Source organism: Tasmannia lanceolata, unplaced genomic scaffold (assembly GCF_043159265.1).
Source record: "Tasmannia lanceolata isolate RefF3 unplaced genomic scaffold, GAP_Taslan_0.1 ptg000005l, whole genome shotgun sequence".
Taxonomy (NCBI): domain Eukaryota; kingdom Viridiplantae; phylum Streptophyta; class Magnoliopsida; order Canellales; family Winteraceae; genus Tasmannia; species Tasmannia lanceolata.
The window spans coordinates 14,537,653-14,556,023 of record NW_027518682.1 but is presented as its reverse complement, the minus strand read 5'-3'; the positions used below and the strand labels follow the sequence as shown (position 1 = coordinate 14,556,023).

At 37.2% G+C, this 18,371-nt stretch overlaps 1 protein-coding gene across 2 annotated transcripts; it reads left to right on the top strand.

Moving 5' to 3' along the window:
• Positions 1–857: 857 nt before the first annotated feature.
• Positions 858–17,472, top strand: RAD5 (DNA/RNA helicase protein). 2 transcript variants are annotated; one of them, XM_077379768.1, is made up of 21 exons: positions 858–1,764; positions 1,864–2,158; positions 2,239–2,372; positions 3,207–3,342; positions 4,588–4,641; positions 4,712–4,858; positions 5,041–5,192; positions 5,385–5,469; positions 5,558–5,827; positions 6,045–6,191; positions 6,564–6,719; positions 11,074–11,141; positions 12,467–12,589; positions 12,660–12,759; positions 12,964–13,076; positions 13,431–13,709; positions 13,994–14,194; positions 15,198–15,291; positions 15,416–15,487; positions 16,182–16,280; positions 16,985–17,472. In XM_077379768.1, exons 1-21 carry the CDS (start codon positions 1,457–1,459, stop codon positions 17,105–17,107), a joined length of 3,156 nt encoding a protein of 1,051 aa, XP_077235883.1. In that variant the 5' UTR covers positions 858–1,456; the 3' UTR covers positions 17,108–17,472. The 2 variants fall into 2 exon arrangements, with proteins under 2 accessions (XP_077235883.1, XP_077235884.1); XM_077379769.1 differs by having other exon boundaries at positions 858–1,792; positions 1,928–2,158.
• The last annotated feature ends 899 nt before the right edge of the window (positions 17,473–18,371 follow it).

Genomic DNA, 18,371 nt, shown 5'->3' with positions numbered 1-18,371 from the left:
ACCACTACTTGTCACTATTATGCAAGATAAATTATAGGTAAATCAAATATTTGTCTCCTCCCTATTGACTGCTTACACCACTAATCTACAAGATATCTTCTCGTATCCAGAGGCAAAGGATCATCCGTTCAGGGTATTCTAGGGGAGAACCCCACGCCTAGCTCTTGCTGCCAATTCGACCAACATATTTGATCACATAGAGAGATGGGTCACTTCCCAGACAACTAAACGTCAGTCAACTAATTGTTGACGTAACAAATGTCACTTTCTGAAGCTAACCAAACAGAAACAAATAGAAGTGCAACCAAATAGAAACAAATAGAAGTGCTCTCATGTTTAGGAAAAAGGACGAACAAAAGTGGCATAAGTTCTTGAAAGGGACCTGAATATTAGCCCCTTTTTAATTCCCTGGGTCACCTGCTCTACAGCTTTGACGACCTTTAATACCGTCTGGGCAGGTAGTAAGCAGGTAGCGTGCAAGTGAAGTTTTTCAAAATTACAGAAATATCCTTAAACTCTCCTGTGCCTCGCCCAAATCCTAAACAAGCTCAATCAAACGTCCAACAAGCACAGCTCCTTCACAATTGCCTTTATCGTTTAGTCCACTAAAAAGTCTCAGATCTTTAAACTGTAGATCACACGACATAGGATCGGGACCACAACCTCAAACACCATACATAGAAAAGGTGAAAATAACCCTAAAATCGATTCTTAAACCCTCATCCACAGCCATTATTAACCATATAAAATCCGAGAAGCTCTGTTAGGTTGCCGAAATCTAGACCCTCATCCACAGCCATTATTCACCATATAAAATCCGAGAAGCTCTGTTAGGTTGCCGAAATCTAGACGAGAGAGAGAGAGAGGGTATTTTCGTCATTTCACATACTTTTACAGTTTTACTAACTGGTTACTGGCTGTCCGCGGTATTAAATCTCGTCCAAAGAGTAAAAGAGGGTGGCCCGGGGCTAAAAAGGAGCTGATTATAATCTGCTCCTTTTTGTGATTCAATTGCGTTCGCTTGTGAGGCATGATATCATATTTCTAGGCAAGAAATTCATCATTTCCCTCCATACAGATACATTTTTGGCGCGCGCGGCAAAAATTCTTTTATATATATCCTCTGATGGGTTTTGACGAATCCCGCGCTCTCACTCCTCCAACCCACCCTCGCTTCTCCTCCGCCCTAAATATTCACGATAGGTACATTTCCCCCTTCTTCTCCGCCCTAGGGTTTGTATTTCAAATGATAGTCTCTTATTGTTTCATAAACTCAAGCTTTAAGCTCATTTTCTTCCTTTATCTACATTAACTTACACCCCAGCGCATTCTAGCATAAACCCTCTTTTTATTGCCCTAGCCGTGAAACCTAGGGTTTGTAAGATTTCTCCACTTCAAATTCCGATTCCCCTCATCTAAAATTAGGTTTTTTTTTTTTTTTTTTTTGGGATCGTAGATGGGGACTAAGGTCATGGACGAACTGGTATCATCCGTCCGATCCGTTCTCGGGGAAGAATTCTCCGACATGGATATAATCCGTGCCCTCCACATGGCTAACAAAAATGTAACTGCAGCCATCAATATCATCTTTGATACGCCTAGTTTCACTGTCAGGGAAATCCCTAATTCAAATAGGAGAAATTCGATCACCCCTTCTAAACCCCCACCCATCCGTAATCCAAATTCAAATAAGAGAACTGTGGTTCCCAAACTCGAGATCAACAAAAATCGTATTCAATCTTTGGATTCTGATGTCGCACCAAAGTTTAATCAGAATCCGGAAAATAACATTGTTGAGATTCTTGAATCTGAGAGCGAAACGTTTGATCAGAATTCTAGGCATGACATTGTTGAATCTGAGAGCAAAATGTTTGATCATAATGGGGGCAATGGCGTGGCCGAAATTCTTGAAATTCCACAATCTGAGAGCAATCCTTCGATTGTGTTAGGTAGTGATTGGTGGTTGATTGGTAGTTCTGAAATGGCTGGATTGTCCACGTGTAAGGGAAGGCGGCTTAAAACCGGTGAGCGAGTGGACTTTTCATTTCCTCCTGATAAGAGCTCGAATTCCCCTTCGGCTGCGAAATTTCCTGGACGAGGGCGGCCAGTGGCGGCCTGTTCGGAGATTGTGAGGTTCTTCACAGAAAAGTCCGGAGAGGTTGGTGAAATTTCACATTTTGGTTTTTTTTTTTTTTTGGTATGTTTTTGAGTAGTTTTAATCAAGCTCTTTGTTTGTAGATTGGCCGCATTCCGAATGAGTGGGCGCGATGCCTTTCGCCGCTTGTGAAGTCGAAGAAGGTCATAATAGAGGGTTTCTGTAAATACTCTCCTGTTGTTCTTGGCATCATGGACACTATTATTTTGTCAGTCAGGTATGCCTTGTGTGAATAGTTAATAAAAGCTGTTTTGTTTGAGAACATGTAGAGCTATGTTGGAAACACAGGGGAGTTCTGCTCCCTCTTTGAAGTTTGAAATATAATTGAATCTTGGCATTTATGTTTTGAGGAATAATACTTTCAGATACGCTTATCTAAGGGAGTTGCAAGCCACATTCTGATTTGGCACACCCACATTTCTTGTATGATGTAGATTGTCATTTGATGGGTCCGTAGTGGAGTTGTAATAGCCTGAAATGAAAGTTATCAAACAATTATAATTTATAGCCATCGGATTGGAGGACTTGAACATGGACCACTCCTAAATTTTTTCTTAACTGTCCATTAGACGGCCGCAGATGTAATGGGGACTGCTTGAAGATGGAGAGGAAGATCTCATTGGGTGTCTTTGAAGTGAGGGAGGGAGTGGGTGCTGAGGAGATGGGTGGGAATGATGTCAATATGGTCAGATAGGCTGATGCTACTGGGGACAATTTGTCTGATGACCGAGGACTCTTCAGCAGCGAAGGAATTGTTAATAATAGCAATCTGGGTAGAGCATAAATTTTTAAATTTGCGTAGAGGATAAATATGTAGCAATTAGTTAGTAGGGTTTTTGAATCAAACTCAATTTGTACTGAGCAGCTGGGAGAAGACGGGTATGTAATTGATTGGGAAAAACTTCGTTAGGTATCCCAAAAGAGAGAGTAGAAAAGAGCTGTTTAATAAGTTTTGACTGCGTCTCATTGCATCATTCCCTTGTTTTTTACAGATTCTTTTTCCTTTAGTCATGGAAATTTTGTCTGATTCCTCATTTTGTATTCTATGCAGCATATACATCAACAGTTCCATGTTCCGCAAGCACTACCAAACATCGCTGAAGTCGGTCCGTAATTCCACAGAGGACTCAGCTGTTCTGCCGCTTCCAACTTTGTTCAGATTGCTTGGGCGTGACCCTTTTAAGAAAGTGAGTTACCATGGTGTGGGATTGGTTCAATTTTCATTCTTTCAATTGTTAGTTACCTTTTTGAAAATTTCACTGCTTTTCAATTTCTATTATCCTTATTTTGTCTTTCTGTGAGCACTAGAAATTGTTCACTTGAACAGTATGCTTAGATGAATTCCATCTTACAAAGGGCATGCATAAATCCCCAGCTTGTTATGTTTATGGCCATATATTACCAAATCTGGAATGTAGCAACAAATGATATGGTAAATGAAGTGGGCACAAAGATAAATATTAGTACGTGTCATCCAATACTCATATTCAATTGGAACTTGCTTTCTGTTGCAACCACAGGGTTGTTTTAATCCCAGATTATGCAGAAAAACTAAAGAAAAATCTCATATTCAGAGTAGCAGCTGAACATGAGGTGCCAAAGATACTACACATATTTTGTATTTCGAACCTCTTTCATTTGAACATTCTAGACCTCCCGCTTCTCACAACACTTCTCACACTTGCTTTCCACTCTCACAATTATGGAATATACACAAATACATAGTTGGAAACTATCACATAAGTAAGATGACCATTCATAGCGGTTTAAGAGGATGTAGCACCTAGTGACATGCCCAGCCTATGCTTCTCATATTTCAAACAATAAGGTTCATCGAAGCATAAATATCTCACATGTTTTGAAAGTTGATGATCATGCCATTTCCTTTTCTCTTCAATTTACTCATCTTATTTATGGAAACATGGAATGGGCTTTAATATTTTATGGACACATGAGGTTTTTGGGCTATGTGGGTGATCAAACTTCGGACTTCACTCTGCACTCAGACTTTGGTCCCAACGAAATTCGACACATGTTGGCCAAAATCATCATGTGTTGGTGGAAGTTTAAAACCATCACTGTGTCTGGCCATTTGAATCACAGGTATCAATTTTGGGGTATGCATGCAATTTCCTTACATATCAATACAGGCATACAGCAATTCTACCATTAAAAAAATAAAAATAAAAAATCAATACAGCAATTCTGATTCTTTAAGGATGGCAATGTTTTTGCTTTATCTTGACATGCTATGAGAGTAGTTGTTTCCCAAGGCTAAGGAATTTCTTTTAGCATCTTTGGCCTTAATTTACAAGGAGTTGTTGTGATAACAACCGTGTGGTACTTTTGTCTCAATGGATTTAGTACTGCTGCTCCTAAAGATTTATATTCGCATCATCGCCCAAACTTGTTTTTGCTTATCTTTTGTTTAGGCGGAATTTACCCCAGAGAATCTTTATACAAGGAAGCGTCCCTTGGATCCCAATGTACAAGTTCTAAACTCATTTAGATTATTGTCTTTAGATTTGATAATAGTCGGTAATGGTATTCAAACAGGATAGTTCTGGAGTTCACGTACCAATGTTGCCCGTTGAGAAGTACCAGAAATCTCTTGATGGCGGGAAAGTAGAAAATGAGGATGCGCCCATTTCAGATTCTGATCTAGACAACATTGTGGGTGTTGCAGATGGTTCTGAGCTTGAGGTAATTTGCCACCTGAAAACCTTGCATATTATATTTACAGGACCTCGAGTGTTTAGCCCCTGTTACTTTTCCTTGTTCTGATATTTAACTTCAATTTCTAGTTTGGTAAAATCTGCCATTTGTCAGACAGAAGTGGGGTTAAAATGTGAAGGTTACTATCTCAGACTTCTTTCATTCTCTAGGAAATGGAACCGCCTGGTACGCTGCAGTGTGAATTACGGCCATACCAAAAACAAGCTCTTCATTGGATGATCCGACTAGAGAAAGGAAAATGCTCAGAGGAGGCAGCGACGACTCTTCATCCATGTTGGAATGCATATCATCTTGCAGACAAGTATGTTGAACAGCATGGTTTTAAATTTCGGCTGAAATACCGAAATTTCGGATTTCGGCGGGGACCAAAACCGAAATTTATACCGATTTTTTGTCGAAATTACAAACCTTTTTGAATAGTGTATTCATAATTATTCAATACCTTCCATTTGTTCTGACTAAAGTGATTTGACGGAATTGCTTATGTTTCCAGGAGAGGACTTGTAGTCTATTTGAATGCATTTTCAGGGGATGCTACAGCTGAATTTCCAAGTGCTCTTCAAATGGCAAGGGGAGGTGTATGTGACAAGCTCTTATTCTTGCTCCAGTGTGTTTCTTTGTATTTATAACTATTTTGCAGCACTCTGACACGGACATGTATTGAAGATTTTGGCAGATGCAATGGGTCTTGGGAAGACCATTATGACAATAGCTCTTCTGCTTGCTCATTCTGACAGAGGTGGATCAGATGTGTACTCTGCCAGTCAGGTCTCTGGCAAAAATACTGAAATTAGCACCGATTTCAGTCAGTCTCCGAACACTTCGAACAAGTCAACAAGCATATCTGGTTTGACTAAGCTGATGAAGTCTAGGGACCCATTTATTAGTGGTGGCAACTTGATTGTTTGCCCTATGACACTGCTAGGCCAGTGGAAGGTGAAATAATGAAGTCATGGCTGTATTTTAGAATTTTGATGCTTATGATATTATTGTATTGTAACTGAAGCTTAGCCAAAATTGTCATTTTTGTTAGAAGCTTATTTTAATAATGGGTTGATTGTCATTGCAAGGGGAAACTTCCTCACCTGATTGAGTGTGCATTACTTAATTATTCGAGGCTTTTTTAATTTTTTTTATGTGTATTGAATGACAGGCGGAGATTGAAACTCATGCCCAAGCTGGATCTCTTTCGGTCTATGTTCATTATGGACAAAGCAGATCGAAGGATGCAAAACTTCTAGCCGAGAATGATGTTGTTCTCACAACCTATGGTGTATTAGCATCGGAATTTTCAGCAGAGGTAACTTTGAAACTTTGTATTTTTGAAATTATGCGTATTTTTATGTAAACCATGCCTGAGGCATTGTACTATCAATCCTTCTTTCCAGAATATGAGCCCAGTCATGGTCTAGGATAATTGGTACAGCGGCAATTCTATGCAGATAAATAAAGTACTAAAAAATAAGGAAACAAATATCCGACTGTTTTACATTGATAAACTTTGTTAGTTATTCAAATAAAATGAAATCTTCCAATAAATAATATTTTTTAGAAAGATTAGACATGTCCCTTTCTTCGACACGCTTGTATGTGTCGAAAGTGCCGCATCCTGGTTAAGTACAGAAAAGGTTACATGGTCCTCTCTTTTTAATTTGCCCGTTTTTGCTTTCAGAACATGGAAGACAATGGTGGACTTTATTCTGTTCGGTGGTTCAGGGTTGTGCTTGATGAGGCTCATACCATAAAATCCTCCAAAAGCCAAATTTCTATGGCTGCAACTGCTCTAACTGCGGAATGTCGATGGTGTCTTACTGGTACTCCTATTCAGGTGAAGATATACTCAGATCTATGATATTGAATTGTCATGGTTTACTTCTCTTGGGATGACTCCATTTATGATGGAATTTTTCGCTAGTTTCTTCTCCTTAATCCTCAGTGAAATTTGATTTTTGATCTTATTCATTTCCTGCTAAGAAATTATTGACAACTATTTATATACCAGACTCACGCTTAGAAATATCTGGCATTATTGCTACAACCTATGCTTTATGATTCAAATGTGATGCTGTAGTTCGAACTTTAGAGTTTTGTTTCTCAAAAAAAAAAAAAAAAAGATTTACTGTTTGACTTGAATCCTCTTTGACAAAAATCGTACAATTCCATCTAAAGGTGGAATGATTGCTAATGGTTTGAATTTTGAACTTGAGTTAATTTTTTATTTTATTTTTTGTTTGAGAAATGACTTTAGAGTTAGTTTTAATTCCCTCTAAAAGGTAATGGTGTAGGGTGTCATGATTGCTAATGGTTTGAACTTTAGAGTTACTTGTTTTTTGAGAAATAACTTTAGAGTTAGTTTTAATTCCCTCTAAAATGTAATGGTGTAGGGTGTGGTGATTGCTAATGGTTTAAACTTCAAACTTTTTAAACTTATGAATTGGAGTGAGATGAATTGGAACAGCATGTAAATTACTAAGATTGGCGTCTCCTCACTGTAGTTCATTAGTACATAGAGATGCCATGAAATGCTGACTATAATTTGATGTGGAATGCAAGGTTACCGAAAACTCCCCCGGAAGGTGGGAAACACACTTCCAGGGAATCGTGTTTAGGCCATTTTTGGATTGCCTGAAAAACTTTTCTTATGGGATTTTTTTTAAATTTCCTCAATTTAGAGGGAAATGATGTGATATTGGTTAATTTAGAGGGATATCATCATAAATTGAAGGCCCCTCTGAATAAAAATTGAATAGGGGTTCAAGTTATGTTTTTTCATGTGTAAAAAAAAGGCAGGAAATTTTAAAACCTTTTTCCTTTCCACATTCTTTCGAAAAATTCCCGCAATCCAAACGTGGCCTTAGGAAGTGGGAATGCGACACTTCCTAAAAACCTGGGAAGCATTTTTCTCATTTTTGGGAAGTACATATTCTATTTTGTATTTTTTTTGTTTCTTTTCTTTTTGTTCATTTGACCCTATCATGTTTTTTAATTTTTAATTTTTTATTGAATTATAAATATTCATTTGTGGTTATATTTTGTAATGTCTTAGTTTTTTGCTTTGCTCCTTTGTATCCCTGTTTTCTTTGATTTTGACCACGTCGGTCTGAGGCTTCATTTTTTCTTGTTGATAAGACTCCGTACCATTCAGAAAAATAATAAAATATTCATCTGTGACAGTTGTTAACTTCTTAATTGATTAATTGTAAGAAGAGGATAACTTCTTAATTGATTAATTATAGGAAGAGGATGAAATGCGTATTTAAAGTTTTCTTTTAATTTCCCCCATTCTCTATTTTTCTTTCTTTGTAATTTTTTGAATATCAATTAAGTTGTTCTTAATTGATTAATTCCAAGAAAAGGAGGAAGAAATTGAATCAAGAAAAACAAGATGAATAAGAAGTTGATTTGATTTGATACTTAGATCAAATTATAATGCTAAATTGACCGTTTAATTCTATAGTGTATGTATTTACTTACATACTAATAACTATAACTATAACTATAAATATATATATATATATATATATATATATATATATATATATATATAGAGAGAGAGAGAGAGAGAGAGAGAGAGAGAGAGAGTAGTGTTCCTGCTCAGCTGCTCAGATAGCTTATCTGAGTAGCTCCTTCAAAAACTCATGTGGCCCACATTTTTGGGGTGATCCAAAGCATTCATTTGAAAGGCCCTTCCATGGATAGGGTGTGTACCAAAAATTAGCCCTATAGGATCATCCTAACCCAATCAAAGGTGGAGAGGAAAATGGACAGACACTGTTTTTGACGATTTTTTCCCTCCACAAATGGCAGGGTTAGGATGATCCTAAAGGGCTCATTTTTGGTACACACCCTATCCATGGAAGGGCCTTCCAAATGGATGCTTTGGATCACCCCAAAAATGTGGGGCCACATGAGTTTTTGAAGCAGCTGCTCAGGTTTTTTTCTTACAAATAAAAAAATATCTCTATTTTTATTCTCCGCTGAAAAATGAAGACTAAGAGTGGAGCTTCGTGAAAAAGCCCTTTATCGGATTTGAACCGACGACTTACGACTTACCATGGCGTTACTCTACCACTGAGTTAAAAGGCCCCATTTTCTTCAATTCATGAATTAGTCACTAGTCACTCTGAGTTTAGTGCATGTACCTATGTATATACTATATGTACATATATACATATACGCAGAGGGGCTCATTCAGAAGCAATAAATTGGATTTATGTAGGAAGTTCTAGGGACTGAGCAGCTGTGCAGGAACACTTCTCTCATATAGATATATATATATGTATGTTTATATTATTTAGTTACTTTATTTAAGTTATTAATTGTACATTTCAGTGAAAACTTATCTATTTGTCACACTTCATCTTAGTGTATATGTAATGTTGATGTGTATTTGTAGTTATGTTCTATTGACAAGAAAAGTGATGTTAGTTAGTTTCTTCATTTATGCAATTAATCATTTAAATGATCAAATGATTAATCATTTATTTTTTCATTTTGAACTTTAGAAAATTTTGCATTAACTTTAATATTTGATATTTTGATTAATGAATAGGCGTCGGCAAGTGGCAGCCTATTCAATAATTGGCTTGGTCATGTTTTTGTTGACTTGGCTAGGGTTGTTTGAGTTTTGATTGACTAGGTTAGACCACACCCAAGTTGACTAGAAGAATTTTAGACTCCACGTTGTGATTTAGTGCAACCATTGTGGTTCTGGTTGCCTGTTAGTTGAAGGCTTTCAGCTATCGTGCCCTTCCTCCCTTTTTCTATCTCATTTTCTCCCTCTGTCTTATAGATCTATGTCAGGTCACCTTAATCTCCCCATAGTTTATAGGTAATTATCTCAACTCAACTCAACTAAGCCTTTGTCCCAAACTAGTTGGGGTCGGCTTTATAGGTAATTATCAATTTTATTAATTCATACATGTACTTTTCATATTTACGCCTGCATCCATTTTAACATTGCAAACATTATTGTGGTTCTATGTTACTAACTTTAACCTATGTCACAAATGTCGTTCTCGGGAATTTCTTGGCAAGGGAAAATCTTGGGATATATTAAATTTTTTGGGTTTATATCGGGAAATAAACGGTAAAATTAAAATTATTTTAAAAATATATAAAAATATTAAATTTAAGAAAAAATATAAAATAAAATTATCGGGATAATATCGCTATATTATCGGGATATTTTATGATAAAATGAAAATATCGCTATATTTTTTAAAATCTCAGGATCTATATTTTGAAAATATCAGAGATATTTGTGACAGACTTTAACCTAGAATTAGACCTGCTTTTCCTCGTCACATAATATTACGCTGGGATCATGTCTCATTTGTGTTACCTGAACACCTATACTTTTCGTTCTTTCGCTGCATATACACATGGACACTTCTCGATAGGACATGACACTTCTGGACATGCGTGGGTGACGTGTCTTGGTGAAACTGCTAAAAAAGTGGTGTTGACACAAAAATTGAATGATTATTACCTAGTTTAGATTTTTTTAAATTGGCAATGATTAGAATTAAATTGATATTTTCAAAATTTTGCTTTATTTTATTTTATTATCTTCTATTAGAGTTTATATTACTCATTGTCTCATTGACTTATCTATTATTGTATAGAAGTGTCCACATGTCTTGAATTTTAAAGTAAGCAGTACTGAATTCTTGAGGAAACAACACTTGGCACCCCTATCATGTCTAGGTAGAGGAATGATAGACTGAAGGGCACCCTTGCAAAAAGCCAGTTACAAGGGTGCCCCTATTGGTCATTGTCAACAAAGTGCATTTATTGTTCATTTAACTTTGTATCTATCAACCCCATTTCCTTATTTTTCTGTGCCACTTTCTTGAGATGGACCAATGGGGGTGCCCTTGTTGGTTTGTGCAAGGGCACCCTTCAGTCTATCATTCCTCATCTAGGTAACACTGTCTCAAATCCTGAATGTTTTGCTTCCACAATGAAATTCATTGTCTGACATGCACATATGCCGTGATGAGATAAACATTGAATGTAATACATTTCTCATTAACTATGAACAGTCAACAGTTAATTGCAAATTATTCTAAGAACAGTTTTATTTTAAGAACAGTTATAAATGATTCATTGATTCTCTAAGCTTGTGAGTTCCATTTTCTTGATGTTTTTACTTATCATGATTGCTATGTTTGTGACAGAACAACCTGGAGGACATTTATAGTCTCCTTCGATTTTTGAGGGTGGAACCTTGGAGCAACTGGGGCCTGTAAGTTTTGCTACAGTTAGTTAACACACACATATATATGCATATATGTTTGTGCTTATATATATTTTTTAATTGCAAAAGTAATTTAATGTATGTGTATATATATTCTGGTGGTCACGGGTTCGAGTCACGGAAACAGCCTCTCTGCAAAGCAGCAGTAAGGCTACGTACATCTAGCCCTCCCCAGACCCCGCAATGGCGGGAGCCTAGTGCACTGGGCCACCTTTTTTTTTGTGTATATATTCAGATGCTTTTGAATCTCCATATGCATATATTCTCGTTAAGTGCTAGTTTCTTAGAAGAAGATGTGATCTATTTGTGGATGTTTTAAGTTGTCTCACGTAAATGTTATATGTTTTTCCTATAGTTTGAACTGCATTCCTTCTAGTGCATCTGAATGATTTTCCCTGGCGCAGCATTTTGAAATTTCTTCTTTCTTATAATAATTATGTTGACTTATTTTGATTGTTATTTAAAATTTCAGTATAGCATACATTTCTATTGAGGTTCTCTCTTGGTTCATTTTGGGGAGCATTAACAAAGGGTTCGCCAATGCTGATTTAATTGGGTGCTGCTCTTTGAGTTAAAGAAATCTAAAATTAGAAATTGAACTCCAATCTACAGAAGCAAATAATACATGAGTAATCAAAGTTTTAAGTCAATGTTTACATTTTAACTAGCCTCTTAAAAATACAACTTTCTGTCTTGAACTGTTTCTAACTATAAACTAGTCATAATTCAACTTTCCTACTTCAACTTAAACCTCCTCAATTCGAAATAAGAACTTCCGAAGCTTCAATAGTCTCACTTTCTTACGAAAATGGACTTCAAAGCCAAACAGCATCCAATATTCAATGAAAAAATAGACCTGACAAACAAAAGTGAAGGATTCCAAACTGGTTGTTCTTCTTCTTTTTTTTCCTTTCTCTTTCAACTGCTCCTATTCTCATCTCTATCCAAAGAGGGAAAGGAGATGCATCTGCATTGTTCTTCTCATCGCTCTTGCATTTTCCCACCTTCAGTCATGGTACCTTGTGCAGTTCCAGTTTACAAGTTTGGTTTTTTCTAGAGTCTTCCTGTTGTAATATCAATCATAATTGTTTACCTGTTGATATAATTTTTGTATCACTGATGGAACTGATTAGTGTGTTGGATATTTTGTGACTTGCCTTTATACTTGTTATTCTTTTTTGTGGTTATTATTAAGATTCTTGGTCCAATACTTCTGTTGAATTTGAAGTTCTTTCACCCTGGATGTGGTTATCAGTGATCGGCTGAATGCTATTGAAATTCTGATTGATTTTTTTTTCCTTGACCTATTTAAGGTGGAATAAGCTGATTCAAAAGCCTTTTGAGGAGGGTGATGAACGTGGCTTAAAGTTGGTCCAATCCATCTTAAGGCCGATAATGCTAAGAAGAACAAAATTCAGCACAGACAAAGAGGGAAGGTATGCCTGCTATTGAAAGCATGTTTACCACCTTTGTCTTTTACCTTATTTATCTTTTTGTTTCTTGTAGGCCGATTCTTGTTCTCCCTCCAGCAGACGTTCAAGTAGTTTATTGTGAGCTCACAGAAGCTGAAAAGGACTTCTACGATGCTCTGTTTAAAAGATCCAAGGTAGGTTCTGTATTAATACAACTCAACTCAACTCAACTCAACTCAACTCAACTCAACAAAGCCTTTGTCCCAAACTAGTTGGGGTCGGCTAAATAAATCCTTTAGAATCTGTGCTGGAATCTTTATTAATGCTCATGAAAATTTATCTTCTAGTTTTCTTGATTTCAATATTCTTAATGTGCTAGAATCTGTTTTTTTTTTCAGGTCAAGTTTGACCAATTTGTTGAGCAAGGACGGGTTCTTCATAATTATGCTTCCATTCTGGAGTTGCTTTTACGTCTTCGCCAATGTTGTGATCATCCATTTCTTGTAATGAGGTTTGCTTCCGCTTCCGTCATATGTTTTATTTAAAGCTATTTATAGACCAACTCATAGTGCTCCATGCAGAGTAAGACATGGAATCATGTGCATTTTTTTATATGTATGATTCTATAGTTTTACCCCAACTAGTTTGGGACAAAGGCTTAGTTGAGTTGACTTGAGTTTATGTATAGTTTTCTTTTGACTTCTTCATAGTTTTCACATGCGAAACCAGGTTATTGCATTTGTTTTCATGTAGTTTGGCTACTGTTGGATTTCAATTATCTTATAGATCTTCATATCATGTACATCTCCATTTCAAATATTGTACTGTAGTAATGTTTGGTGATAGATAATTCCAATGTATCCAGTCGGGGCGATACTCAAGAATTCTCGGATCTGAATAAGCTTGCAAAACGTTTCCTTAAAGGTGGTCAAGATGCTGTACATGGGGAATCCATTGATGGACCTTCAAGGGCATATATTGAAGAGGTAGTGGAAGAGCTGCGTAAAGGAGAAAAAGGAGAGTGTCCAATTTGTCTAGAAGCTTTTGAGGATGCGGTGTTAACACCTTGTGCTCACCGTTTGTGCCGGGAATGCCTCTTGGCAAGTTGGCGAAATGCTATGTCTGGCCTTTGTCCCGTTTGTAGGTATTTTCCATTTTTCTCTTGCTTATATTTCATATCATTTCCAGCCTTTATTGTTGGGGAAATGCTACTTCCATTCCCATCATTCCACTCCCTTTTTAAATTTCTTTTCCTGAAATGACAAACAAAAGGGGGTTGAAATGGCAGTCATTTTAAGGAAACGACAAGCAGAAGGGGTGAGGATGCTGGAAAGGGGGACGGCATATTATTTCTCTTATATATATATATATAGGTTGTAAAATTAGCTTACCTGGATAAACCTCAGAGGATCTTTCCCCTGTTCATAGGAAAACCATTAACAAGCAAGAGCTTATTACTGCTCCAACTGATAGCCGCTTCCAAATTGATATTAAGAAGAACTGGGTGGAATCCTCCAAGGTTTCTGCTCTTCTGAGGCAATTGGAAGACCTTCGCTCATCAGGCTCTAAAAGCATCGTTTTTAGCCAGTGGACTGCCTTTCTAGACCTTCTGCAGATACCTCTTTCTCGGTAACTTCTTTTACTGGGAGATAACTAATCTATTGATGGACGGAGTTCTTGTTTTAATGCATTTTATTGTTTTTTTTCCCTCTTGCATTTGTGTTGGATCTGGGAACACCTTGTAGTTACGGGGTAATTTGCTTGAAGATGTCTTCTGCTTCAGAACCTTCAATTGATGTAACGTGCACTTGGATGTGTCTCTGAGACACACAGTGACCTCTGAAAGTCAGATACTCTGACCCATTCAGTGTTATATAGGATATGGCAAATATATTATTACATATATTAGGGATATGTAGAATTCCACAGTGACCTCTGAAAGCCAGATACTCTGACCCATTCAGTGTTATATAGGATATGGCAAATATATTATTACATATGGTAGGGAAATGTTGAATTCTACCTGTGGTTAAAGTATACGGGGACAAATTAAATATTATATAAAAAATTCAATGAAAAAAGTGAAAAACTAGGTTCTTCTCCTAAAAGCCATGTTGACATGTTTCGGTACGAGTCTAACATGTCTGACATAGCAAAGTTCTTAAAGGTGGAATCTGATTGTTACATACATTAGAATGGAGTTCTAAATAGAGAAGTGCTAGCAGGACACCAAGGAGGGTGATGCCAATGGGACTGTCACTCCCTACATGCTCTGCATATGGGCCAGATTGTGTAGGTTGCCCACATGCTGGGAGTGGCAGTCTCGGGAATGCTGCCATTCGTGGGTGTCCTCAAATAATTTTCCTTCTAAATATGCTTCAGACGAAGATATATATGCCCCTATACTTTGATCTCTAAACTGCAAATACTAATCCTATTCTCTAAAGCCAGTCCAACTTTCGTTGGCCTAATTCGAGGTTTCAGTTTTTCCATTTAAATTTACTATGCTTTCATTTCCCTTAATCCCTCGACATTCATTTCCCTGAAATTTCTAACTGGTTTCCTAACTGGATTTTTCTTGGTTTGAAATGTTGCTGTTCTTATTCTTTGAGTATAATGCTTCTGGTTCCAGGAGTAATTTTACATTTGTTCGTCTGGATGGGACTCTCACCCTACAACAAAGGGAAAAAGTTATCAAGCAATTTACAGAGGATAGTGAAATTTCGGTGAGTGATAGAAGTTTTGGTTGAGTGAATTCACTTTTATAAGGCAATGCATGTACCATTTCAAAAACAAAAGGCAATGCATGTTACCCTCTTTGTTTATTTAACTTGGGCGTTCATGCCATAGGTGTTGTTAATGTCACTGAAGGCAGGTGGTGTCGGAATAAATCTCACTGCAGCATCAAATGCCTTTGTCTTGGTAAATGCAAAAAATTCTGAACTTCTCACTTATGGAATGGAATCCCTATTCCTGGTCACATGTTAACAAGTAAAAATCATGGATAGAGGTTAACAAATTTCTAACTTCTCATTTGTGGTATTTAGCATGAGAAGAAATGGAATGTAACTCTAAATTCCCTTAGGCCACATTTGGATACCCACAAGATTTAGATTTGGATTTCTCACATTTGCAGTTGAGATTTGGAACTGGATCAGATCTTTAGATTTCCAAATTAGCTACAACAGTGAAAAAAAATCCGATTTTCAAATCTATTCTGCAAGACATTATTTGGAAATCAATATTTTTGGCAATTAACTTCACCCTCGCTGCTCCTCGACCTTGCTGCAGCAGCAACAAGACATCTCCTCTCTCTCTCTCTCTCTCTCTCTCTCTCTCTCTCTCTCTCTCTCTCTCTCTCTCTCTCTCTCTCTCGTACAACATGAGCATGAGGATGATTGATGTTAAACTCAAATCCAAATACAAAAACATGAGGTATCCAAACGTGACCTTAATGAAGAATGGTCTTCACTAATTTATGATTTAAAAAATAAAAGAAGTGAACTCAGATTGACACGGTGTGCTAATATGCTCTGTGATCTCCAAACATTCTATAAGCCTGTGTTGACATGGCTAGCTAATGACGTTGTCTTTCCAATGTTGGTCTTTATGGTAGGATCCATGGTGGAACCCAGCTGTCGAGGAACAAGCCGTCATGCGCATTCATCGTATTGGTCAAACTAAGAGAGTGTCAATCAAACAGTTCATTATCAAGGTACATTTTTACTAAACTTGTTACTTCATATGATTTGAGTTCCTTGATCACCATTTGGTTGTAGTCATTAAGGTTGAGCACATAGTTGTAAGACTAAGAATGCTCTATTTAAGGAGTACCCCAGCATTTATTCTCACAATTCTTAAAGGCTTTGGGTTCCAAAATAGCTTATCTTGTACTATTTATCTTTTCAATGCTTGTTTCATGCTAGTTACTAAGGTTTGGAGCTAGGCCTAGTCAAATGCATTTAAACTTTTGATCCTTTGTGTAAAAAATATTGACCTGATCCACAGTCAGTTTGACCTACATGTCTGTGGTTCCCTATGAAACTAAGAGAGTCTAAACCAGCTAAGTAGTTTGCTAGATCATTTGCAGATAGTGTGATGTTAGGGTGAACTTGGGAAACTATGCTATAATATGATAATTGCAGATTTGAACCAATACAATTGAGTTGGCTTGGCCCACCTACCTCATGTGCAAGACGCAGTTCCCATAAATGTGCAACAATTCCAACTACCTTCAAATCAATCTTTTGATTTAGAGTTCTATTTGGATCAGCAAATTGAAGTACTTGCTTTCTGAAACAGTGGGATTGAACCCACTGTTTAAATCCCAGCAAAATTAAATTGATTTGGCTGAGTGTTATATCATTAGTGGGTTTTTTTTAACATCGCTTTAATTATGTCCTTCAATTTTGATAATAGGGAACAGTCGAGGAAAGAATGGAAGCTGTGCAGGCCCGAAAGCAGCGGATGATTTCAGGGGCCCTAACTGATCAAGAAGTCCGTACTGCACGTATAGAGGAACTCAAAATGCTCTTCACTTGACTGTAAGTGCTTGTTGGATAGTTCTTTATTAGCCCTTAAAGAACTGAGTGAAAGAAAGCTCCGTGGCAAGGTGATGAACATAGAAGACTGATCGATCGATTGGGTTCCATCGCAAGATGACAAATATAGACAGCTCTGTACAAATATTTGCTGAGATGAGCGGCGGAAGCATGCCCTCTATGCCCTTTGTAATTTTGTTCTTGTATATTCTTCACCGAAATGCCAGTATCCTGATGGGTAAAGAAAGCATGTAGGTGATCACAATATATTGGATCGAGGAAAGGGAAGAGAGTTTTTTTTTTTTGGTCTCTGTACCCAAATGATTGATCATAGTTTAAATTATCAGTTGAATTGTGTTTATTTAATTTTGTTTGTTATTTATCTGCCATACTTAAATACTTGATTCGTGTTTAGGATAGACGATGAGCAATTTTTGTGGACGAGTCTGTTTGAAATAGACATTAAACCACCAATTCAGGTGGTATTTTTAAAGACTTTCCTTGGGGTATTTGGGTTGCTGGGATCAGGAATCGGAATTGACATCCTATTCAGATTCTGTCTGATTCTGGGTTTTTGTTCACATAAATGAAGGGAATAAGGTGGTGGATTGGAACCGTGGTCGAATAGATGGAGGAATTCGTGCGGTCATCTGTTTCCTGTCCCAACCATTCTTTAAAAAAAAAAAAAATCTGTTTCCCGTCCCAGAGGTGGTAATTTGATTCCAGTGGAATTGGAATTACGATTCTGAGTCCTATACTTGATTCCAGCAATCCAAACACACCCCACCCTTGTCCATGGCGTCTTTACTAATGTCCAAAAAAAAAAAAAAAAAAAGAAAAAAAAAGCAGTTGATTGACATAAAACATGGGCTTTACATGACAAGAGGGTCCGTTCTAGTGAGGGCAACTCATTTTGGCGTAAACCATTTTTGAGTAACGTCGGCCGTCGGGCAACACATTATACATTGGCTCCCATCCATCACGATCTTCGTATGGGCTGATTCAGCTTAACCCCTAATGTTTAAAAAGTTACAACTAAACCCCCTGTGGTTTCAATTTGTATAAGGTAGACCCTCTTAGTTGATGGTTGGTCCACAGATTTAAGGGTTAGGATGATCCTATGGAGCTGATTTTTTAGGCACACCCTATCTATGTCAGGGCCCATCAAATGAATGCTTTGAATCATCCAAACAATGTGGGCCCACTGTGTTTTTAATAGTATTTGGATTCAGGTATGGGGTTTGGAGGGGTGTATGGGGTCTTCA

Coding starts and splice junctions, on each gene's coding strand:
- RAD5 (XM_077379768.1), top strand. CDS start 1,457: ATGGGGACTAAGGTCATGGACGAACTGGTATCATCCGTCCGATCCGTT. Junction 2,373..3,206: donor ACTATTATTTTGTCAGTCAG/GTATGCCTTGTG, acceptor TATTCTATGCAG/CATATACATCAACAGTTCCA. Junction 14,195..15,197: donor CTGCAGATACCTCTTTCTCG/GTAACTTCTTTT, acceptor TTCTGGTTCCAG/GAGTAATTTTACATTTGTTC.